The following is a 27,268-nucleotide window of genomic DNA, read 5'->3' as shown; positions in this document are numbered from 1 at the left end:
TTATTGCTTGGGATGTAATGAATTATAAAATATAGTCCACAATAAATGGATGGTATAATTTGCTTTAACATAAGTAGCTAGAATTTGTTTACTTTAGAGACTATATTCAGAAAGGTGTTATTTGAATATTACATGAAACTAAAAACTATATAAATATATATGTACGTGAAGAGCTTATTGTTTTGACCTCTGTGTTTACCATTATTTACTAATGACAAATACATTTTCTTAAGCAGCTAGAAAGCAATACAAGTCTTTGAGCTCTCTGACTCAACGCGGCTAAAAAAATGAGGTCTAAGAAAGTTTCCAAAGCCCTGAACGATGTTAGAGTCTGGCCCTTTTATGATCAAGTGATCTTTTCAGCTTTAATGGGAAAAATAAATCATTGTTAAACGATAATCTTGTCACATGGAAGCCAGAAAGGTGCAATATCAATGATTCAACTTTCCAAAAACTGCCCTGTGGAATCGGATAAAGCAAATAACACAGTTTGTTTTGTTGTTGCTGTGGTTGGCAGTGAGAGGGAAGTAAGCTTAAGGAAATACCTCGTTTTAAAAATAATAAGAGGGCAATATAAACTCACTTAATAGAAAAATGAATGGACTTGATGCAAGGTCTATTTTATGAGAACAGAACTAGAAGTTTTGAAATCCTTTTCCAGATCTTTTTCTGTTTCATACAATTGCTTATTTCATGGTGAAACTGCCAATTGTTCACATTCTTTCTCGCTTTCCTCTTCATTTATTCAATTTTTGATGCTGCAAATAATATGAAAAGCACTGGGATAGCTACTGAAGTTAATGCTTTGCTTTCTTTGCTTTGTGGTACAAATCTATAAAAAAGTAGTTTAGATATAGTTGGCAACACAAAATTGTTTCTCTAATGGTTTATTTTCAATGAAGCTTATTCTTAGTATGTTCAAAATAAGCAAGTTCATCTCTTTAAGCCAATATTTAATTTGGATCATTATGTCAATAAGATCTGGATGAATAAAGGTATGCAAAGTACAAGACTGTAAATTAATGGGAAAAAAATCCTCTTCCATTTTAAAATAACACACACACAATCGTATGAACACACACGTACACACACCCACATACCCAATTAAGATTCTTGGCCGTGTAGATTTATGGCATTTATATATTTTGTTCCTCCGGGTGTGAAAAAGTGAAGGAGGGTGTCCCTAAGAATGTTCCTTTAAATTATTTTTCTATATATGGAAAGCATGTCTAAAATCCTGGTAAGAAGTAACTTCCTCCAGTTCAGAGAAATGCTTAGAGGGAATATTTGTTATTGTGTACTAAGAAACACCAGTTTGGAAAATTCCCAGTCAGTTCTTCCTTTACTGCCTCAGAGTCCTCCCATTGGCTTATGGGCTTGGGAAGCTTCATAGTTAATATCTTCCAAAAAGGATGCCAGTCTTCCTTGTCCCTTTTTTAAAGGGTGAAAGAGAACATCTAAGTAATACCAAAGAGAGTCTGAACTGAATTTGGAGTTTGAACAATAAGCTAGATGGGCAGCTCAAACCAGAATTTTGATGTCAGAAGGAGGGGGAATTCAGACTGGTGGGACTTCTAAGACCCACTGTCAAAAAGTTCTCAAGACAGTTATGTAGCATCCTCCGTGCTAAAGTCTGTCCTTTGTAAAAGTACCCCACACAAGAAAACCATCACGTCACAGATCATCCCAAAGAATCGACGCAGTCTCAGAGGCTGATGACAAGTTGACATCTAAGGTCACGGACTAGTTTTCTTTGGGGACGTCCTCATAGAATGGAAGAGCAGCATCAGCAAAATGTTACTGAAAGCTGTCACCAAATACAACAAACAAGGCAGAGCACTGCTCAGTAATGCATCAACAGCCCAGTAAATCTAGAGTCTTCAATGCCTTTCCTGTAGGTTGCAACAGAATATTGTGTTAAAGTAGTTTCTTGGTCCAAGCATAGATACGTGAAGCCCTACAGAGAATGGTAGTGCCTGGCTTCTTCCTAACTATGGCATTTGGTGTTTTCCCAGGCATTTCTCTTTCTTGAAAAGTTTTAGCCAAACTCCTATGACAGTACTTGTCACTTACAGAAAACAGAAAGAAAGTCACTAACAACTGGGTACAACATGAAAAGACTGAGTTCCACTTTTGTAAGGAGGTAATCAACAATCAATGAATGGGAAATGTCAAATCAGGCAGTGGTTTTTAGCATACACTCTGAGACAGAGAGACCTGGGATCTAGTCCTAGCTCTTTCACTTATTCCTTTATGACCTTAGGACATTATTTAACATTTCTGAGCCTCAGTTTCCTCAACTTTAAAATGGGAGCAGTAATAGAACACATTCTATGGGATAGCAGAAAGGATTAAATTAAATGATATAAGTAAAGCACTTGGTACAGTGCCTGGCACATAATAAATTATGAAAATATGTTAGCTACTTTTACAATAATAATTATTATTATCTTCATTACTAGTTATAATTAGGAAATACTTTTCAAAAGTGATCACTTTGAATTTAATTTGCATGCCATCTGATCTGGAAGTATAATAAGGGTATCCAATTCCTACTGATTTAGTGAGTCAAACAGAAAACCAAAACAAATTGAATCATTCAACTGGTGTATTTAGAATTGCTGATGATTATAGCATTCAAGAAAGTTAGTGAAATACATAAATTGCAATTAAACTGTTCTTGAAAATCCCCAAAATCAGTTTTCATTTGTCTAGTCCAATGGTGGGTAGGGCTTGTTCACTTTAAAAACTGTACGTTTAGAACCTTCTGAAAAGGAAACATTGTGGAACGTGAACATGGAGGAGATAAAAGGTGTTGATACAAAGAGGGTATGACAAAACCAGGTATGTTCCATCTCTGAATACAAAAAAAGAATGCATTGCATTCACATATTCCTTTATGCTTTTCAAGGAATTATCACTGCACTGCCACTTCATTGCACACACTCACACACACACATACACACACAGAGGGGAGACCACAATGTACACACTCAGTCTCTTTGTATCCAGCACTGATTCTCTCTCATATCAGCTCTGCTGTCAGCAACCAGCATGCAGATGGAGGGGAAGGTATGGTGTTAGAACAAATGCTACAGGTCCACTCCTGAAAATTTCATTCACAGGATAATCTGATTAGCAAAATTTGAGAGAGGATGGTATACGCATATCTTTTATTATCTAATTCAAAACAACTCCACAACACAGCTTGGACAAAATACTAGTATCAAAGGTTCTAATATAGCATAATTTGTGTTGAGTGTGTTGCATTCTGACAGTGGTATAAACCAGGGAGACAGTTTACTGACAATTCTGTGCTACCAGATACCAACTCAGGCCTCTGTCCAGCTTTACATTGTCAACTCTCATGGAAACATGAGCAGTTACACAGCCTCAGAGGATGCTGAAGTTTGGATTGCAAAAGATGAGATGGACAGATTTCATATTCTCACTGCAGATTTTTTTTTTTTGCCTTTTCAGACTGCTGAGCATATTTTTTTTTTAAAGCAGGAAATGCAACTAGTGTTTGTTTCTAGCATGGCTTCTGTTTTGAGATTTCTTCTTTGTAGAAGAAATGTGTTGCCCACCTGTCTAGAATCCCAATCAGGATATGGTTTCCGTATGAAATATATTACAAGAATGATTTTAGCTGGTTATAAACAGGAATGGTTATAAAAAGCTGGGGTATTTTATCCAATTTTTATCGACAGTGGGGTACTTTGGTTCAGGCCAATGGCCAATATGAATATATAAGGTAATGTTCAGTTCTGTTTTTTGCCCAGGAAGGACAGTAATTCTGAAAGACAATAGTGCACATTAGTGAGCAAACAGATTCTAGGTTATAGAAATGTTCAGAAATAAGGATCATGTGGCCACTAGCCAAAAGCACTGCAGTTAACACTTAAAAGTATGGTTCAACCCAAGTTGAACTGCTCGAGAGGTTAATGATTCTCTGTATTAATAGTTCTACTATTTGCAACACACACACACACTATACAACAGATATTAAGAGCTCCCTGTATGGAGGCTCCAGAGCTACTGGTGGTTAGTGAGGGAAGATATAAGGCTAATTTAAATCTTACCTTTTTAGGTGTATAGAGATTTATGGAGGAGACACATATTTCTACCAATATCCTCTTTTTTTATTCCAAGACTTTCAAATTTTAATGTTTGTGAAATATAATCATTGAATACATTTGATAAAATTCTCTTTAAAAGATGGCATTAAATCTCTAGGTCTTATAATAGATGGAATTTTAGAAGTTAGATGTGCCTGTACGAATGCAAATTTAACTACCCAGCATAATGGGCACACAGAGAAGGAATCTGACTGAGGGATGTTGCAGGATCCCTGGAGAAAATTATTTATAATCTGGGCCTTTAAGAATAAGGAGAAATCTAACCAGGCAGGAAGCTTTTCTATGTGGGATGGGAAGGAAAATACAGGAGAATATTGAAAGTAGATGGAAGAGACTATGCAAAGGCATTAAGAAATACAACAGTATGTAAATAAGGAAGTACAGTTAGGAATGTATCGTGAAGGAAATTCAGAGGACCTGCAGTCAGCTAGAAGTAGCTGGGAAGCCAGATTATGAAGACTTTGTGTAAATTCTCCTGAAGGTAATGAGACATCATTGACTTTTTTTTTTTTTTTTATCATTGGCTTTTTACGTGAAAGGGAAACTTAGATGTACTGAACAACTACCATGAGTCTGTTACATTACTAAGGGAATACCACACACTATCTCATTTCATTCTCAAAAATATTTCCAAGGCAGTTCCATCCTGTTTTCACTGATAAGAAACAGAGCATAAGGGAGTTAAATAAGATGCCAAGGACACAAGGAGAGAGTGTCTGGGTTTTACTCCATGTGTCTAATTCTAAACCTGTGAGCTGTCTATAACACCATCTCAAGATGTTTTAGTCTTTTTTTTTTCAACATTTCCTAATTTTTATTTTTAAAATTCACTGTCTTTTTTAGAGAAGTTTTAGGTTTACAGAAAAATAGAAGATACAGAGTTCCGATATACTCCCTCTTATGCCTGACCACTCCCCCCAAACTTCCCCTATTAGTAACATCTTGCATTAGTGTAGTACATTTGTTACAATTGTTTTTTTGTTTGTTTTTGCGGTACGCGGGCCTCTCACTGTTGTGGCCTCTCCTGTTTCGGAGCAAAGGCTCCGGACGCGCAGGCTCAGCGGCCATGGCTCACGGGCCCAGCCGCTCCGTGGCATGTGGGATCCTCCCGGACCGGGGCACGAACCCGCGTCCCCTGCATCGGCAGGCGGACTGTCAACCACTGCGCCACCAGGGAAGCCCCATTTGTTACAATTGATGAGCCAATATTTATAAGTTTTTATTAACCAAAATCCATAGTTCACATTAAGGTTCACTCTTAGTGTCGTATATTATATAGATTTTGACAAATGTATAATGACATATATAATGACATGTATCCACTATTACAATATCAAACAGAATAGTTTCATGGCCCTAAAAATCCCCTGTGCTTATTCTTCCCCCTCTCCCCTCAAATCCTTTGCTATCACTGATATTTCTACTATCTCCATAGTTTTGCCTTTTCCAAAATGTCATATAGTTGAGACAACAGAGTATATAGCATTTTCAGACTGGCTTCTTTCACATAGCAATATGCATTTAAGTTTCCTTGAAGCCTTTTCATCACTTGACAGCTCATTTCATTTTACCATTGAATAATATTCCATTTTATAGATATTTTATGGTTTGTTTGTCCAGTCACCTATTGAAGGATATCTTGGTTGCTTTCAAATTTTACCAATTATGAAGAAAGCTGCTGGAAATATTGTGTGCAGTTTTTTGTGTGGACATAAGTTTTGAACTCATTTGTGTACATACCAAGGAGCACAACTGCTGGGTAATAAGGTAAGAATATGCTTATTTTCATAAGAAATTGCAAAGCTATTTTCCGAACTAGCTGTTCTACTCTCCATTTCTACCAGCATGAATGAGAGTTCCTGTTGCTCCACATCCTTGTCAGCATTTGATGTTGTCAGTGTTTTAAATTTTAGCCATTTTAATAGGCTTAATAGTAGTATTTCATAGTTGTTTTAGTTTGTAATCCTTTGATGATATTTGTATTTCCTAATTTTTAATTCTTTTATTTACCTATTATATATTTTTCTAACATCTGTGATCTTGACTCTTACATTTTCCACCACTCATTTAGTTATTCACTTATCAACATATATTAAGTGTGTATTATATACCAGTAACACTTTTCAAAGCTAGTTTATTTTTTCTTTTATTATTCTCTTCTTCATTTTTAGTTTGTCATATTTCACTTGTTATTTATTTAACACAACATAATAGTTAGTCCCTCTCTTTATTCTATTTACCTCCATGTAAACTGGCTATCTTTTACTTCTCTGGTAATAATTGTTTAATTTCTTCAAATTTCTCTTTCTCCCTTCAAAGCCTTTATCAGTATATATTCATAATACATACGCAGAGAGTGTGAAATATTGTTGGAGATGAAACTACTTGTAAAAAGGTCTGAAGTGAAGAAATCACTTACCTTGGTTGACAATAAATCTTAACTTCTGTATTGTTGCTAGATTGCCACTAACTCGATATATTCCATCAACATCTAGGCCTGAAAACAAAAGGGCATGTTTTATATTCACTCATATAAGAACTGAGATGGTAAAGGAAAATAATAATAATAATTATGGGAAGGAAGAAAGTAGTAAATCACCACCAACTCTCTCTTCCTCACAGAGAAAACAAATTTCTATGTCCTACACCAAGCAATCTTCAATATTTTAATACAAGCAAACTAATCATTAAGTTCAGTAACAGTTAATCATCAACAAACTTGAGTGTAGTTGAACCATAAAACAGCAGTAGGTAGCATGGGATTTCAAAGTATAGTTAAGATTCATTCCGCCAAAAAAGACAGGAATCAAACTTGGGGTGGAGTAGGGAGAAGAACCTTCATGTATATGTGTATTATTGCCCCTTGTTGGAAAGATAAAGTAACCCAAAGTGCTTGTGAAGTCTTCTTTCCTTAAAATCTCCCTCCCTCCCTCCCTCCCTTCCTTCCTTCCCTCCCTCTCCTTTACTCCCTTCTCACTTCTCTTTTTACTGTCTCCCTTTCTTCCCTCTCTCCTATTCTTATTCTTATTCTATTCTGTTTTATTCTATTCCTAGGGATTCCAATCCATTTCCATTGTTTCATTCTGTTTTCCTGCAATTACTATAGCATAACATATATTGGTCTGATTATTTGAAACTACAGAATGAAAATTCTACTACGGATGTATAACTACTTTGAAAATCTCTAGTGTATTGTAGGTAATGGGGTGCTCCATTATGGAGGGAAAAATAAAAAGAAATCTGACAAGATGGTGACATTAGTTCCAGATTATTTTAAAACTACTTATCTATAATTCAAAATAACTTATCCTGGCAGTGGGTTTGGATAATCAACCACTTGTTTTCCACACATTTATTTATATCATCAGGTTATTTCCATGACTCAGTTATCAAAAAGATGAAGAAACAGGAAAATGAAAAGAGAAACATTTATTCAAACACTATTATTGTTGATAAGAAATGTTGATAACATAATTTTAATGTCAGGATTGCATATTCCTTGATGTGTCTAGGCCCTCAAGGAGGCCTGGATGAGATTACCAGTTAATGTAGAGGTCAGTATCTCAGCAGTTTCTCTAGGGAGGTGGTATAGTATCATCATTAAACATTGTAATTCACAATAGATAGTACTAGATAAATTGATAGAAATTATTGTCATAATCTAAAAGAATAAAATTTTTGTAAAGTTCTTTACTGACATGAAATGAGCTCCTTTATTGCTTTACCATCTCTGTTTTTCAGTATCAATGCTTTATAGTAGGAACATTTCCGCTGCTGTGCAAAATATATCATCAGTAGGTTAGGACAGAATGACATAATGTGTAATACTGATATTAATGGCATAAATCAAAGCCATTATTCACTCAGTTTTAAGACATTATTTTTTAGAGCAATTTTAAGTTTATATCAAGATTGAAGGGAAGGTACAGCGGTTTCCCACATACCCCTTGCCCCTGCACATGCATAGCCTCTCCCATTAACAACATCCCCCATCAAAGTGATCCATTTCTTAAAACTGATGAAAACAACATTGATACAGCTAGAGTCCATAGTTTACATTAGGGTTCAGTCTTGGTGTTGTACATTCTATTGGTTTGGACAAATGTATAATGACTTGTATCCATCATTACAGCATCATACAGAGCATTTTCACTGTGGTTAGGACTCCATGCTCTCACTGTCCAGGTCCCTGGTTCGATCCCTAATTGGGGAACTAAGACCACAAGCCATGCGGCATGGCCAAGAAAAAAAAAAAGCCCTCTGTGTCCCACCTATTCATCCTCACTATACTCTTCCATGTAATAACTTATGTATAATGTCAATAAAATGGAATAGCTATTAACAAATGTATTAATTTGTGTGAGTTTTGTCATTCTAGAATAGTCTAATAATAAATTAGTGAGTCTCTGTCCCTTCCTGAGAACTATGAATCTGTGAATTGGTGAGGAACTGAGATGAGGCTGGACACCTATTAGTGTGTGGTGAAAATGTCTAAGACACATACATTTATAAAAATCAAATGCATTCTTTTTTTTTTTGTTTTCTGATGCACAAAATAGCTCCATTAATCAAAGGGCACTCCAGTTCATTTTTAAGTACAGTGTGCACTCGACAACTTAAATGTGACAATCATCTTAATTAAAACTTTCCTAACGTTTGATTTTTAGTTTCAGTATTGGATCATGCTGGTCTTCAGTTTATGCACATGTGCTCAGAAACTTAATAATTTATCAACTGTTTTCTTTTTTTGCTTTGTCATTTAGTGTTTGGTACTTAGCTTTAACCTATGTAATTTAAAAAATGTGATAGATTTTAAAAATTTTAAAACTTATGCATTAAAGTAAGTGTGTCCCTTTCAAAGTTCTCCCTCTTGCGGGTATCTGTACTTTTTCTAAACATGTAGTCCTTAGGGAAAACATTTTGAAATTCTTCTCTAAAATGACCACCAGTGACTCCATATTGTCTATAGAAAAATGTTTATTGATGCAAGTTGGGGCCTTTGGTGATAGTTTTTGGTTTGGAAATAGTCAAAGGTCATTCAGAACCACAAATGGTGAATAAGGTCATCTTCCTTGCCATCACAAAGTCAAACAAAGTTTCACCAAATGAAAGCGTTCATGATTTTCCACGAGTTATCAGTTGCTCTGAAGGAACTTGAGAAAAATAATATTTTGGAAAATAGAAACATTGATGCAGTATGCAGGTCTACATTTTTCTCAAACAAGAAATCTTAATATGGTTTTTTTTTTTTTTTTTTTTTTTTTTTTTTTTTTTTTGCGGTACGCGGGCCTCTCACTGTTGTGGCCTCTCCCGTTGCGGTGCACAGGCTCCGGACGCGCAGGCTCAGCGGCCACGGCCCACGGGCCCAGCCGCTCTGCGGCACGTGGGACCCTCCCGGACCGTGGCACGAACCCGTGTCCTCTGCATTGGCAGGCGGACTCTCAACCACTGCGCCACCAGGGAAGCCCTTAATAATATATGTTTTTTGTAAAGAATCGGTCAAATTAGCCCTATTTAAAATAATGATTAAAAATGAAATGTCAACAACTATTATAATAAAAAATGAGAAAATTTACTATATATTTCTTTTTAAATTAATTTTTGTTTTGCTAATTAGTTGGACCTTTATCAAAGGTCAACAGTAAATAAAATTATTTGAATCCCAACAAATTTTTATTACAAATAAGGACCTTAAGCCTCATTTTAATAAGCATATCTCTTTATAGGTATAAATCAAGTGCATTTTTATTTTGAAGCTAGAACTCTTTCTTTTCTAATATTATTTTACATGTTATTGAAATGCATGTGTTGTCTAGAGTTGTAAACTGAATTTCAATTAATGAAATTCCCTACTATCTGAAAAGTTTTTCTCTTATAGAAATTTAAAGTTACAACATAGGAAGTATCCCTTTGATCTTTCATAAATTTCAGTACAAGGTTTTTTGTTTTTTTTTTAAGTTCAGTAATCAAAAACATTTGAAAGAGCAGTATGGGTTGGTTATATTACGTATGAGCAATTGGAAAGCACTATACTGTTCAAACAAAGCAGCCTCATCCTAAATTAATAACCCAATTTTCTTCTGGAATAAAAGAAGGGAGGGCTGGGAATGGAGACAGGGAGGGTAACTCAGACCAGTGTGACCACTGTGGTTGCAGAACTAAGTCACAGTAGAGAAACTGCTTTGTGGCTTATGTTAGAAACCAGAAAGAAGGAGTAAAGCAAAACACATTAGATGCAATTTGAATCTAACTTGACAGAACTTCCAAGCCCTTTAGATATAGAGATATCAACACCATATATCTTATGAAGGATAACAATCTCTGACATTACTGGCTCCTGCTTTGAATGGCTCATGCTCCCCTGCTATCATACTTTTTAAATTACATAAATAGAGTGAAAATGACAAAGTATATATTAAAAAGGAGGGTATTACATTTTGCAAAATAATCTGGAACACATCAGTGAATTTTAGCAGTTATAAATTACATAGGTACAGTCTTGTAGTTGATTAGCTCTCCCCCGAATGGCTCACAGAATGGCAAACCCTAAGTCCTGGGAATCGAAATCAAATTAGAATAATTCACGTGCCATCCTCTTTTTGCTCCAAGAACTTTGAAATTCATGCCAAGCCAAACCAATGTAAATTGGTGGATTTGGACATCCTTTTCATGACCACATTATCCTTGCTGGATTGGAAACTACTTATTTTGGAAATATAATTAGACCTCTTATGATTTTTAAATGAGCAATGTCTTCAAGGTATCTATGTTGTGCTTTGGTGAAGTTTGGAGAAAAATCACTGAAGAGGTACTTCTTTTAAGAAAATACCGTGACTGAAAATGCTGACAGGAATTTTGCCTGTTATGCTAAAAATACTTTGGGAACACAATGAAACTAAAACATTTTACATTTATTTTTATCAGACCAGCATTAATGTAATGTTAATGAAAAATTCTCTAAAGAAATTCACATTCACCAAAATGTCTTTTATTTGTTCCTCATCAGCTGACCTTCTTAAGTTTCAAAATAGTGTTTACTGTTGACAGAAATCACTGGGTACTGCTGTAGGGGATTTTCAAAAGTCTTCCTCCTCCTTTTTTTTTTTTTTTCTGAAGAAGCTTAGACTAGGATAGACACACAATTAGGAGTTATTAGACCAAATGGTGGTCTAAACCCAGTGGAAAGAATGCAGCTGTCATGTGTAATTCCCACCATAAATCTTAGACACTTTCCAAAAAGAAATCTAAGAGACCAGCATGGTTTCCAGAGTTGACTGACTTATCTGCCAAAATATGGGTAGTTTTCAACAATGCATATGAGTCTGTTAAAAATAGCTGCAAACTGTGGATTAGGTAGCATTCTTGGTAGCTCAAATGATGGACAAATCACAAAGATGTGGAGTTTGAGCCTGGTCGAGAGGTGTGCCCCAAAAGCCTGCTTGTTTTCCTGGAATATAACAAAATGCATCTGAACCTCTGGAGTCTGAAATATGGGCTGGGAATTTTGCACAGTCTCTCTCCTGAGATTTATGGCACTTCCTAATTCCTAGGAGGCCAGAGCTACCACAAGAAGAGTCATTCTCGCAATGCTTTGGTCTTCTGGCTTCTCCCTCTGGCAAGAACAAATGAGCACAGGAACACCCAGACAGCCCCCAAAGAGTGCTGCACGTTTCTTTCTCTATCCTTCTAAAGGTCCTGCTTGGTTTCAGAGCTGAATATGAGAGGTTTTGGACCATTTCAAATGGCACACATTTCCTCCTCCTTTAAAGTGAAGTGTTTCCAACTTTATGTTGCTAACTTATCTGATCATACACTTTAAGTTCAGTGACTGAGAGTACAGGATATAAATGGAAACTCTTTCTAAATTTAATTTCTACTCTGTCTCAATGGCTTGTATTTGTCCTGTATCTTTTGCTGGCTCTATTTGATTATTACTAATTCCTTGTGAGATACCCATCCTTCAAGAATAGCTACCTTAGCAAATAGTTGACACAATTCTGATTGTCAAACAAGAAGGATTTTATTCTATAGGAAAACCTTATGACTTTATAATAACCATTTTAAATGGATTTTTTTTTTTACTATAGAGGCAATATACTTCCTTGTTAAAAATGAAAATTTAAACCACACAAGATTATACAATGAAAACTAAGTATCTACCTCATCCTGCTGTCCAAATACAGTCATTGTTAACAGTTCTGTTTTGGTTCTTTTATTGTTACTCATTTTATGCTAATGTATCACATTTCTGTTTATTAATTTATTAACTTTGGTATTTATTCACTCCCTATCATAAAAAATAAAGACTCCATAGTTCCTACCACTTATCTATGTACCCTCTCTTTGTTATTATTAGTTACATTTGTCTATTTCTATATCTTAATATATCAAACTACCTCTGTGTATTAAAAAAAATAAGGAACTTAGTGCATTTACTCTTCCTTCCCCTCCTCTTCTCCCTCATAACTTCCAACTTTATTCTTTATGTTATAATTTCTTATGTTCTCAAAGTTTAGAACATTTTATTCTTTATAAATATTTTTGACTTATCTATGGGTTAATATTAGTCACTATTAAATAAACGAATGTGATTGGGTTCCACATTAAAATTTTGTTTCACAAAGATCTCCCCAAAGTCAAGGTCTCACGTGTCTTCTTCCATTGTAGGTTCCTTCATTTCCTCAAATTAAGCGCTGCCCAATAGAACTTTCTGTAATGGTGGAAATGTTCTATATATTAACTGTCCAGACCAGCTGTCACCGGCCACATGAGGCTGGCTGCTGAACACTTGAAATGTGGTTAATGCAACTGAACAACTGAATTTTTATTTTATCTTATTTTAAATAACTCAACCACATGTGGCTTATGACTACCATCTTGGACGGTGTAGCTCTAGGTCAGAGTCAACTACTGCTCCTCTCTTGTATTCCACTGTTATTCTTTCTTGGATTTATTTTTTTAAGTGTTCTTTTTTTCACAAAAGTATGTGGTTGGTAAATTTTCTTACTTCTTCCATCTCAATGACTGTTTTAGATAAAAAACAATGTCATACTGTATAGCACAGGGATTTATATTCAGTATTCTGTGACAAACCATAATGGAAAAGAATATGAAAAAGAATATAGATCTCTATATGTATATATGTATAACTGAGTCACTTTGCTATACAGAAGAAATTAACACAACATGTAAATCAACTATACTTCAATAAAAATTTTAAAAAGACTGTTTTCTTTTGCTTCATATTTAATTGTTGATTTAAGTATTTGAGCTTTATTATTTTTTACTTTTCTAACTTTGAAAAGTAATGGTCCACTATCTTCTAGCAACTAAAGATATCAAGTTGACTCTTAATGTTTTGTAGGTAAATTAATTTTTCGTTCATGATTTTTTTAAAAAAAGATTTTCTCTTTAAACTTGTATAAGTAAAATTTCACTCAGATGTATCTACATCTAGGCTCTTTCAACCAGAAAACATTTTCTTATATTATTTGCTTTATATACCCTTCCCTCTACTGTCTCTTTTCTCTCCATCTAGAATTTCTTTAAGATGGATGTTCAAATATCAGAATACTCCTATGATGAAAGACAAAATTAACTAGAATAAATGATGGTCGTGGGTATTTCTGTATTTGTACACATCTTTTTACCCTCAACAGGCTTCAGTCTTAAATTGTTAGGCTCAGTGAGAGGTTCCTGCAGGATGAATGGGTGGTGAGTAGATAGTAGGCTAGAGGTCTTCAGTTACCAAGTAAGGAGGACTGATTTCGTGATATGGAATACTTCAACTATTTCGCTTCTCGGCAAAGTTCTCTAATTCTATGCCTGCTGTAGAAGACCTGAGATACTTCATTCTCCGCTGCTTTCCTTCTTAGATTCCAGCATCCTCTTATTTGTCCTTGGAGAACCTATTCTCATGGGAGAGCTTCCTTGCTTCAAGGTAAATGGAGAGGGACCCAGCTCTCCCACGCATTAGATCCAATATTTGGTGCATTACTTTACTTACTGCCCTCTTGCCAATTTTTGCTCTTTTTATTTGTTAACTCTAAGCTTGGATAATCTCTAGGACATCCCTGGGAAGAACTGTGCCTAATTATGGTGTCTGAGAATGGTGTTTCTTTTGCTCTAATATCTTCACTTGTTTGATCCCATCTGCTTTCTGTCTTCCTGGAATTTCTATTTCTGGTCTGCTGATGGTACCTTTTCTGCTTTCAGCACCACTTTTTTTTTTCTTTTCCAACATATCTTTTCTATTATTTAATTGGATATTTTTGAGGAAGGAGAATCAGACATGTTTTTTCAGTCTGCCAACTTAATGGGGGGGGGCTGAGTTGTTTTTCATAAAGAGAGACTTTTTAATGCTGAAAACAAAAGTTTCACTGGATTGTAAAGATACTGCTATATAATAACTTTCTTTTCAGTAATAACCTATAGGATATAAATGATCCATGTGACATAAATTATGAATATTTAAAACACTTATTATGTGAATCCAAATCTAATGTTGGCAGAATTTGTTCATACAGGGTCCAGGATCAGTATACCCCTCATTTTTTTGCCTCACTCCTGTCCTTTTCTTTGTCTTCAGAAGTTCCTATTGTCATTAATGCTTTTTCCAATGTTCCCTTTATTACTGAGATTGTTTTATTTTTCTCTTCCATTTGTTTCATGAGCCCTTTCTTTTTAATTTTTATCTTATTTTGATGTTTTTCCTACCTTCCTTTTCCTACTTCCTTATTCTCTGCAATAAATTCTTGTTGCATGGAGACAATTGTTGTAATAAGTTTTTCTTTTTAATATCATATCAAAATACTTTTCTTCAATTTTCCTTTACATTTTGTCTGTTTGTTTGATTTTGTTAGCATTTTAGGTTACTCATTTCTGAACGAAGTAAGTTTTTCATCTACCAGATATTTTATAGTATATTCATATGGAAAAGAAGAATTTTGTTTTCTTAACACATGGAATAACCAAGTATTTGTTGATAAATTTTAAAAAATGTTAGACTTTAAATAGGTCACCAAGAGAAGGATATTTTTTTCCCCCTGGGAAAACTGCTTAGAAACTGTGATGCTAATAAATGAACCATTATTTTATATTGTTTATGTAGCCTACTTTGTAGATAGGAGCAAATTCCACACTTAAATTAAATATCCTAAAATTGAAATTGCAAAGTAAATGAAACAATATATGAGACTAAGGACAAAATGATACCAAACACGAAGAATCTTGGCTCAGAAGGAAGGATGTTGATTTCCTCTTCAAGGACTTTTCATTGAACACTTGGGTGGTTAGGATCATTATCATATTTCCCACCCAACCTCCCCATCTGTTTAAGCTATTACACTAGGAAATAAAATTGTTAAGGGTCGTAGCAAAAAATTCTTTATCTATCTATCTACCTACCTACCTATCTACCCATTTATCAAGTCATATTCACTATTCTGTGCAGTCCTAACATCTTAAGCAGCCTGGGAAGACAAACTTAAAATTGGAAGAGGAAAAGGATAAAATATCCTGAGTGTTAATGGTGTTACTGATCCTATTTCTACTGGGCTGTATTGTATCACTTATGCCTTGAAAAGATCTACAACACTAGCACTTAGGGATTGTGTATGGGGGGAAGAGCTGGCTATCTTTTCACTATTATTAAATATTTTTTTTTTTTTTTTTGGTGTGGTATGCAGGCCTCTCACTGTTGTGGCCTCTCCCATTGCAGAGCACAGGCTGCGGACGTGCAGGCTCAGCAGCCATGGCTCACGGGCCCAGCCGCTCCGCGGCATGTGGGATCTTCCCGGACCGGGGCACGAACCTGTGTCCCCTGCATCGGCAGGCGGACTCTCAACCACTGCACCACCAAGGAAGCCCAAATATTCTTGTAAAGAGTTACATTGCTAGAAAATAATTGTTTAAACTCAGCTGAGAATTTGAGGACTATGAGTGTGAGCCTGAAGGATGGTAGAAATAAACATAATTTACAGAATTATACCAATCTTAAGACTTGAATAATATTGGAAATAAACTCAAAGAAGAACCTCAGAGAGAGCTTGAGTATGCTTGTGAAATTTGACTAGGAATCCTAATCTGTGTGATTTGATAAGACTAAAGATAACCACCTGAAATGATTTCTGGAAAGTGGAAAACAAAGTACCTAGAAATAGTCTTTAATAAATTCTCTTACATGTTTCTTTCTTTTAAATGTTAGTCTTGAAGACAAATATTGGTGAATGATTCTAAGTATCATTAAGTGAGAGCACTTGTCTTGAAGGAAAATCTCATGTGTCTGGAAGATATTGAAGTTGGAGGTTGTATTTAGTTCATCTCCTATCGTTCTCTGAGTTTCTTGTAGGTTTGAGTTCTATTGTTATGTTATGCTGTGATCATGCTGATGTAAATAAATCATTCTTTTGGTATTGTGACTTGCTCAGTGTTTCTCTAAAATAAATAGGAGTCATATGAATAAACAGTCTAATTTGGTCAGCCATTATCATTTGGTAGTTTGCAAGTAAACACGCCAGCATAACCTGAGGTCCAGACAGGAGTGGATGGCCACAGCAGGTTTATGGATAGAAAACTAGTTGCCTGACGATGCCATTCCTAAGGAAAGCTTGAGGCCTAGGGAAGAGTAATCTGTAGACTATGCCCATGTATACTTTTTTCTTTTTAAAATTCTAGCAACAAACTCTCTCATAAGTTAAAGATATGCAATAAAAGGCTTACCAACACAAACAAGAAGAAAACACTTAAAAATTGCCCCTTGTGTGATGAAGTCATTATAGTTATATGAAGTCTAGACTTTGATCCCATCATACTTGAAATCGATATTGATCTAAAATTTATAAATTCACTCTCATTCTTTTCAATCCCTCCACCTCTATTTTTTAAAACATCTAAACAAAGTGACCTCATTGTTTTCCATTGGACTTTTTTTTTAAACATTGGCTGGGATGATTGAGATTCAGGAATGTGGGAAAATGGATTCCCAAACCACGTCCCCTCCCGTTTCATTCTGAACTGTAATTTTTGGCTTGGCTTGAATCACAGTCATCACATTTCAGCCTGAATCTCTCTGTAAAGTGATCTTTCTTAAACATTTCTCTCACTCATCAAGGGATCAGAAACAAAGCCATTCTAGCCTTTCAGCAAAACACTTACAAGCAGCTTTTACAGAGAAGTTGCAAGAGCTAAATTTCCTCTAAAATTGCTTGAAAAGTGAACATTTTCAGTGCCTTGTTGTCCTTTTTGTGAATCTTGTCATCTGTATGCCATGAGCTCCAGCAGCTATTTTAATCTGTTTTTGTTTGCAATCCATTTGGTGTCCATCCAAGGAAATGCAGGTGATTCTAATTAACTTATTGCTGAAGACGTAGGAAAAAAATATCTCAATTGTGTTGCAAAGAATTATACACTTAAAACTTTTCTTCTATTCTGTGCAACATATTATTAATGAAAATGATTATATGAATATATTTACCACCTAATTCATTGCTGTTCACTTGTATAAATCAATGAGGCTTATGGCACAGGAAAAAGCCACACACATACAAATACACAGACACAATACAGACCCCAAGAATGCTTGCCAACTTTTATTTAACAAGAGTAGCAACTTAAAAATAACATTATTTTTACTTTGTGCAACATAGTTTAATATCTGAAATAACTCTGTTCCAATAAAAACCTATTGAAATACTCTTAGGCCTAACTCTGCCCTGAGGTAAAAGTGATTAATTGAAAGATTTTGGCAGATCTCTGCTCACCACCAGGGCAGTTTAATTTAGAACACATTCAACCATTTCTCAGTGTCTCTGTGTTGGTGGAGCATAACTTTTGATCTTCTTTGGGGAGGTGCCTCTAATTCAGACCCTTTGGCTAGCCACTTCCTGGAGGGTTTTGATGGCTTGGCTCTGCTAAGCATTCAGGTGAGAGAGAGAGCCCATTCTGGCTGCTGCTTCTAGAGTGGGTCAGGGAAGCTGAATGCCATCCACAAAGACAAAACAGTCTACAAACCTGTTTAATACTATCAATACCCACAAGTCTTGTTTAGATCACAGACAAGATGGTTCTTCTCAACTTCTTAATGCTCTCCCAAACTTCTGAGAAATTCTGTGTTATTAGACTCTTTCCTAGTCAAAGAATATGCTTCTAACCATGACAATGGATGAGACTAAAAAGACTGAACTTCCTTTTCTCAAGAAACATAAGATTATTGTTTTCTTTTTGAGAATACAGGATAAACTACTGAGTAGGTATTGTTAATACTTTTGCTAAACAGAAACATGGGGCTAGTGCATAATCCTCCCTATTTGGCAGATGGACCTGTGCTAGATTGTGGTTAAATGGAAGGACAGAAAAATTTCAATACATTCTAGATGGAAAGACCTTGCGTTGGTAAACTCCAACTGTCTATGCAATTTAATGAATATTGATTAAGCACTTACTATGTAGCAAAAGTGTGCTAGGCACTTGGAATACAGCAAAGAACAAAGAGTACACAGTCCAGATGTAATGGAGCCATAGCACCAGCATCTTCTGAAGCAACAATGCATTAGTGACATGCATTAGTCATGCATCAGTGACAATGGCACCTGTAATCTCTAATACTTTAGAAGGAAACACCATCATGATATATATTCAATTTCACATTATATCCTAAAACTGTTAAGTTTCATATGTGTGTATATATATGTTTAATGTAAAATATGTAGGCATATATATATATATATATATATATATATAAATATATAAAGCTTTTGCAAACAAATGATAATTATATTTATTTTATTACCAAAGAATTATGTCATAGATTACATGTCTTTTTTATGATATGGGTGTGTGCTCCAAAGGGCTCATTTGAAAAAGATTGGGAGATTATCCTAAATCTACCATGTCTTTGAATGTTCTATTTTATACCTCTAATTTACCTGAAAGATGCTTTAAGACCCATGATATCAGATTCCAAATCTTTAGGTGACACAGTAAAAATCTCAAAATTTAGGTATTTCACAAATTACTGGACAAATCACACCCAGGTTTGGAGATATAAATATAAGTCACTGGAAGAGAGATAAAAAGACAATCATTTCCCCTAATTCGAAGCTCTAAGTATACCTGGACAATTTAAACCATTGATTTTAAGACTTCTACAAATTGGAATATATAGATAATGCTCAGAGCTATCACTGAGGTTGGCTTTTTAAATTTCTATTATCATATTATAAGCAGAAAGATTAGGGGAAGACTTCTTTTAGTGGTGTAAGAGAGACCTAACTGCTCAGCTTCATTTTTGGCTACTTGAGGACTGTTAACTATCTAGCAAACAATTGCACAGACTCTAGTTGCTCAAAACATTACTTGTTGCCTTAAAAAAAGGCATTCCAGTACCAATTGTTCTCTTTTTAAACTCATTAGCACTAGTGTAATACAAACCAGATTTCTTGCTTCTGAATGATTTTGTCACTTGGGTCTACATCAAAAGTCTTACTGAAATATTTGTGTGTGTATACATACACACACATATTTAACATCTATCATTAGATATTTAGCATCTATCACTTCTTTCTGACCTGTTGTCATGGAAAGAAGGTATATTAAGCAAAGATGTGTTACATATGTTGATGTTTGTTAACACACTATTTACTGAGTGTCTCTTCCACATGTGTGATTTTTCGAAGTGGTAAGAAACCAAGTTACAAATGCATTTCATGTTTTCCATTGTCTTAAATTTAAGTAAAGAGTATCTTAATTTTCCTAATTCCACCAAGGTCTGGCCAATCTTGAATTTTGAAAATAATATTAGAAAATCCATCATCAGTTACTATAGCTGACTTTCAGGGCTACAGAAGACAGAAATAAAAGACTAACAATTTGATGACATAGATTTTATTTCATTGGTCCCCAAGGTTAGCCCTAACATTGATTATAGAGGCTATATTTACAATATTTTTTAGAAGTTTTGGGAAGATAATTTCATCTTAAAATATTTCTTTTACATAGTATTGCTTATGTTCAAAATTCTGTAATTAGAGTTTTATTCCTTTGTCTTTAAATCCCATGGAGGGATTTCACATAAAACTTCACTAATCATGTACACTTCAGTGTGGATCAATCTATTAGATCTTGTCTTGAGAGCAGACTTTAGCTAAAAGGAAGGCAAATACAGCAAGACTTCACTTGTGGAGGATGTGGAACACGAAGAGATGAAGGATAAGTGTCAAGTATAATAAATAATGGGAGAAGAAAAGAAAAGGAAGTGGATGTACCATGTTGGGTTCAAGCTAATGCAAAAGGGTAGTTGCTATTATCCAAATGCTCACCCTTCTATTCTCAGATACACTGGACATAGGAAAATGGAGTGTTCTTACTGTTTTAAAGATTTGGGGGAGGAGAGGCACGTTTTTCAGTTTGACTAAACACAATTTATTCTTAAATATGATTTATTTTTATTATCATGATAATTTTCCAATATATGGGAAGTGTAATAAATGATCTATCTTTCTTCTGGGACAACTTATACCATGCTTTTTCTTTTAGGTGAGTGTAATGCTCTAAACTGAAGTTCAAAAACTGAGCTTATATAAATCCATATAGGGCTTTGCTCTACAGATTGAAATGTTGTTAAGAGACACATTGTTCTTCCTTGGAATTATAAGACCTCTGTATCTCCCTGGAATAATGACGTACACAAGCCTGTCTCCCCTCGGTAGGGCCTGCAGAAAACACAGTCTGGCATCATTCTTCTCTCACTGCATCATTCTTCTGCACCTGCACTGCATATGGAGCTGTCTGTGTATAGATGACTAGCTCCATCAGACACCTCTCCTCTCTCGTGTCCTTAAGTCTCTCAGTAGCTTAGCCTAAAACTCTTCAGCCTTAACTGGAGATCACGTGGCACTGAACAATGGCAGACTCACGAGGTCCTAGATTCCCAACCGATTCTCAAGTTTTCAAACAAACCTTAACAAAGACTACTATAAACAGAAACAAATGCATTTCTACCAACTCATTGGTTATAATATAAAAACAAAATAATGACCTTATTTTGCCAAAGTTTAGAGCAAAGTGTACTACAAGCAAAAGCCCTAGAGAGGAGGAAGGTACTAAGCTTGGGAACATAGTCTGCTCTTAGAGGTGTCAATATGATTCCCTTTTCCCTTCTTTGCCTTGTCAAACAAAACAAAACCCCTTCTCTGGTGCTTCAATATACTCTAATAAGAGACAAAGCCATTTGATGCCAGTTTATTGATGCCTTTTAGAACAACTGTACTCAAGGTAATATTCAGTCATAAGGGTGTCTGAACTTCAGGCTGAAGTATAAATGATATTCTTGAGGCAGGTTGGCCAGGAGAAGGGTACTAGAGGTCAGACACAGTGCTGAAGGGAACAGTATGGAGTAATGCAGCCATCCAGCAAAGAAAAAGAAGGAAGGGGGTAAATGAGTACCCAAAATACATCATCATCATCCTGGAGTTATCCTTGTTCAGCACCCATGTTTTGCCCCATGAGAAATGTCACTAACAGGTTTGTAATTGTCTTCTTAAAGTTTCAGGGTCTCAGACTCCTTTCAACTTTAACTCTGTTACCTACCAGTATTAATTATAAAATCTTGCTATAAATATGAGCTAAAAATTTAATATCTGACAATGTTTGACAAGTGAAAAGCATTTCCCCTGCCCAGCATGCTATCAAACAAGAAAATGCCAATAAATGATTCAGGACTTTGAGTATGAAGGTCTGTTTTCCCTCTTATATGCTAGGTGTGTTAGAAATAGTAAATAAGAAGGGATTTCAAATACCTTCAAAAGAGAGGTTGTTCCTGTATCAACGTAAGTGTCCATCATCGGATGAATGGATAAAGAAGATGTGGCACATATATACAATGGAATATTACTCAGCCATAAAAAGAAATGAAATTGAGTTATTTGTAGTGAGGTGGATGGACCTAGAGTCTGTCATACAGAGTGAAGTAAGTCAGAAAGAGAAAACCAAATACCGTATGCTAACACATATATATGGAATATAAGAAAAAAAATGTCATGAAGAACCTAGGGGTAAGACGGGAATAAAGATACAGACCTACTAGAGAATGGACTTGAGGATATGGGGAGGGGGAAGGGTAAGCTGTGACAAAGTGAGAGACTGGCACGGACATATATACACTACCAAACGTGAAATAGATAGCTAGTGGGAAGCAGCCGCAGAGCACAGGGAGATCAGCTCGGTGCTTTGTGACCAGGTGGATGGGTGGGATAGGGAGGGTGGGAGGGAGGGAGACGCAAGAGGGAGGAGATGTGGGAACATATGTATATGTATAACTGATTAACTTTGTTATAAAGCAGAAACTAACACACCATTATAAAGGAATTAAACTCCAATAAAGATGTAAAAAATAAATAAATAAAAGCCTTAGAGTAAAAAAAAAAAAAAAAAAGAGAGAGGTTGTTCATAAATAGTATTTCTGTGCAATCTCCAACAATTTTAGTTAAACAGAAGTGCTATAACCTTTGTTTGTTTGTTTTTTTTTTTTTTTTTTTTTTTGCGGTACGCGGGCCTCTCACTGCTGTGGCCTCTCCCGTTGCGGAGCACAGGCTCCGGACGCGCAGGCTCAGCGGCCACGGCTCACGGGCCCAGCCGCTCCGCGGCACGCGGGATCCTCCCAGACCGGGGCACGAACTCATCTCCCCTGCATCGGCAGGCGGACTCGCAACCACTGCGCCACCAGGGAAGCCCTGTTTGTTTGTTTTTGTTTTAGTTTTGGTAATGGGAATTTGTGGCAGTTAATTTCAAAATACGGAAATTTAAGAATTCTTTAAACTCTTTCTCCTCTACACAAAACTCTATCCCGCTAATTTATCCATGGGATTAAATATGCAATATCCCTTTAAATATTAACAGTCCCTACACTTTAGTCTTTAAATATATGAGAAAATATGGCCAAACTATATTATTTTAACATGTGATCTTCTTTTAGAGCCACTGGTATTGCTTTTTGCACGTGGTACTCTAGTTGTTTCTGTTGGTTCCTCAGGAACCTACAATCTAGTTCTAGAATTATTTTCAGTTAAGAAGAGTTGCTTTCTACCATTAATTCAATTTCTAGCTTAATAACTTTTCCCTTAGTTTACCTGCTAAGAATAATTGTTTTATCTGCTCCTATTCATAAACAGCTTGTGAAAAGAAGTCTTTCTTGTGGGAAAAGAATTTGTATGGAAAACATGCTCATACATATATCAGACCAAGGATTAAATGATGAACATTATATGTGAGGAAACATTACAAGAAGGTTTCACTATATTAGTTTTTCCAAGTCAGTATTCCAAGCCAGTCTTGGATTATGTGTGAAAAGTAAGAACTCTGCACCGTAACAGGTGCTGGCAGGAAACTCCCATTAAAGCTTATGGAAGTTATGCCTGTAAAGTCTTGGCATCTGAGAAAATTCTCTCATAAGAATGCATCATGCATCAGATTTTTCTCACTGCAAAAACAATACAAGGCTGTAACTGCTTAACTATATTCCCAGTCACTATTTTGTTAACACCATGTCTCAGTGATGACATCTTTGGTGACCTTGCACTATATGTAAAGTATGTATCAGCCTTAATTTCAACATTGCAAACGTGCATTATCTTCTGTATATAACAATAGAGATGCTGGTCTACCATCTGTCTGTCCTAATCAAAGCATAAATTTGAAAGATTTTTTTCCTGTGGAGTCAATGGATTTAAACTAATTCACCCACATTCTGAAGACTGACTTTTCATATACAACATGGCAAATGTTTAAGAGATTTACTGGAATTAGGAATACAATTTGGAGTATCAGGTAGTAATTAATATAAGCTTTAAATGTATAGTATTGACTCGTGTTGGAAAGCACTAGCATTATGTGTCACACATAGTGGGTGCTTAATAAATGTCACCTTTGCTTTCCTTACATAAATCATAACATATCTGCATGACCACAACTTCAAAGACTAATGGTGTAATTCTTTGCGTGTAAACTTGCCTACCTTAAAGTTAACAAGTAAGGCTTCTTTCTCCGATCAAGTTCAATTTTTCAGCCTATTAATTCTAGAGGTTAAAATATTTTTACAGACATTTGCCTGTTGGATACAACTGAAAATATTCTCTGACCTTATTTTATAAATCTACTAGTAATAAGGGATTTGATTTAAACCCAATGGGTAATTTGGGTTTAAAGCTTTTGTCAAGTTAAGGAGTAAGATAAAAACTTAGACAGTGGTGAATGTTAGAAAAAGCCCGCTGAAAATAATTGTGAGCCTGTATATACCCAGATGTATATATTCACATCTAGGTTTGTGGCTACACTATGGATTAAATGTTACTAGCTTACATTTATATTTGTATTTATACTTTTAAACGTGCTTTTCAGATATCAATAAATATCTTTCATAAAAAGTCCTCAGTTGGGGTAATAGAGCTACATTCCAGAACCCGCGCACGTGTGCACACACACACACACACCCCGCCCACCCAGCACCAACCCAGGCAATCTGCCAAAGTGTGGTTGCTGTGAAGGTTTTGCTTTAGGGCAACAGCAAACTAGCTCACCGCCCTGCTGCCCTGTCCACTCCTCACCACATGGTTCTTTGCTATATCTTTAACTTCCCCTCCTACAGTGAAGGAACATTTCTTCAGACTGTTTTATTGCCAATACATTTTTACTTTGTATGATGAAATGAAACAAGGGACTGGTTTCATTAGAAGGAAAGGTAAACAGAGCATTAATTAAATTTGCTGATGATACTAAATTGGGAGGAACTGTGGACATCTGTGAAGACAAAAGAATCATACAAATGGACTTCAGGAGTTTAGAAATACGAGCAGGAAATAATAAAATGAGATTCAGCCTTAAATAATGCAAGTTAATACATTTGGGAAAAGATAATCAGAAACATGGCTATTCAGTGGATGGTAGATGCCTGGAAAGTGGTGATGGTGAAAGAGACCTAGGGGGTGATAATGGGAAAAATTATACACAAACTTATGGGGAAGTAGGCACAATGCCTGGAGGTTTATATATAAAAAACATAATTTTTTGAACCAGGAACTTGATAGTTCTACACTTATGACACTGGTAGGTCTCAAAAGCATTAAATTTCTCTTTAGTTAGTTGAATCTCTCAGGTTTATGAAGCAATCTAACACTGTTGAGAGACTGGTTTCTGCCTCTTAAGGATGAGCAAGTCAGTTTTGTCTGAAACCTGTCCTGAACACCAGAGTCATTGCTCTATTTTTGTTCTGTCTTATCCTATTAGAGACTATTGCTAATATGGTATGTCATATAGGTATAAACATGGATATAGATTGAGGTGGATATATATACACATATCATACCATGATGTAAATGCCAAACAAAACAAAACAACTCTTTTAAGGCAGCTTCTTTACCTTTCCAGATAATGTAACTTTACATTGTGTTTTAAGAGACATTTAATCACTATCTCTTCTAGCAGTTCAATAAGTCTTCAGCATAGAATTTTTTTTTAACATCTTTATTGGAGTCTAATTGCTTTACAATGGTGTGTTAGTTTCTGCTGTATAACAAAGTGAATCAGCTATATGTATACATATATCCCCATATCCCTCCCTCTTGCGTCTCCCTCCCTCCCACCCTCCCTATCCCACCCCTCTAGGTGGTCATAAAGCACTGAGCTGATCTCCCTGGGACGAAGTGAGAGAGTGGCATGGACATATATACACTACCGAATGTAAAATAGATAGCTGGTGGGAAGCAGCCACTCAGCATAGAATTTGATTCTCTAAGGATGGATGCATGGGTAGATGAATGAAAAGAAATCTTGGATAATACCCATCTATTCATACATTTAATCGTCCATCTTGACTGGATCCCCTACATATGCCAGCTCTAGTGTGCTGAGCAGTGAGGAGGCAGGGATGAACCAGACTGTCTGTAGACTCCAGAACTCACATTCTAGGTGGGGAAAGGGCTATGAAACCAGTCGTTATGGTCACATGCAGTAAAGGCTATGTTGGGGAAGCAAAGCTCTTACTGGAACACTGTGGAGAGGGGTGGCTACTAATGTTCAAGAGACCACAGAGAAGTGGTTGAGGGTATGAGTCAGAGAACATTCATTGTTGAGGGTGACTCTGGTGCTATGCCCAAGAGGATCAATCGGAATTTGGCAGGTAGATGGGTATGGAAAGGGTCTTTAAGGAGAGAAAACAGTTCATGGAAGGAATATCAGCCTTTGGAAAACTTCATGTAGTTGGAGCATAGGAAGCCGTTTATGAGGTTATAAAGCTGGAGAGTAGACAGAGGTCATATGCTTCTCCTTTTTATGGTAATAACTAGTATGGTATTTTGTTTATCCTGATGGGAAGGTTCTCAGAAGGGATAATATAATCCTATTTATATTTAAGAGGGATAATTTTGGCAGCATGGAGAAGAATGGCCTGGGAAGAAATAAGAACAAAGGCAGTGATATCAATTAGAGGGTTTATCTCAAAAGAAATTATGGGAGCACAATTAAGGCCATGGGAGGTGAGAGGAAGAATCAGATTCAAGAGATAGTAAAAAAGTACAGATCATTAGATCTGATGAAAGATGCTGTACAGAATGAGAGAGAAGAATTTAAGATGTCCAATGAATTTCTTTTTAGGGCAATGGGGAAATAGTCATGAATCCACTGACTGAATTAAAGACTAAAGGAGGAATAGAAGGTTTGTTGAGGAAAGTTATAAGTTCAGTTTAAAAAAGGTGAATTTGGAATGCCAGGGAAAAACTCAAAAAAGGGTTGTTCCTGGACCTCAGGTCTGAGTATAAAAAAGTAGCTTGAGGGTTTCCCTGGTGGCGCGGTGGTTGAGAGTCCGCCTGCCGATGCAGGGGACATGGGTTCGTGTTCCGGTCCAGGAGGATCCCACATGCCGCGGAGCGGCTGGGCCCGTGAGCCATGGCCGCTGAGCCTGTGCGTCCGGAGCCTGTGCTCCGCAAGGGGAGACACCACAACAGTGAGAGGCCCGCGTACCGAAAAAAAAAAAAAAAAAAGTAGCTTGAGGAGTCATGCCCGTTTAGGAACTTTAAAGTCATTGAAGGAATCATTGAAGCTTTAGGGGCACTGAGATCACACTGAGAGAATGAGTAGCATGA

At 36.0% G+C, this 27,268-nt stretch overlaps 1 protein-coding gene across 1 annotated transcript in view; it reads right to left on the bottom strand.

Moving 5' to 3' along the window:
* Positions 1–27,268, bottom strand: part of ARHGAP15 (Rho GTPase activating protein 15) — a gene marked incomplete at both ends in the record, with an annotated part of 595,418 nt that overhangs the window by 190,110 nt on the left and 378,040 nt on the right. The window contains one exon of the mRNA XM_079710401.1: positions 6,559–6,636. Coding sequence (XP_079566527.1) covers positions 6,559–6,636 — 78 coding nt within the window. The remainder of the gene's footprint in view (positions 1–6,558; positions 6,637–27,268) is intronic.

This window comes from Hyperoodon ampullatus (assembly GCF_949752795.1).
Source record: "Hyperoodon ampullatus genome assembly, chromosome: 8".
Classification (NCBI taxonomy): domain Eukaryota; kingdom Metazoa; phylum Chordata; class Mammalia; order Artiodactyla; family Ziphiidae; genus Hyperoodon; species Hyperoodon ampullatus.
This window is presented reverse-complemented; position numbering and strand designations above follow the sequence as displayed.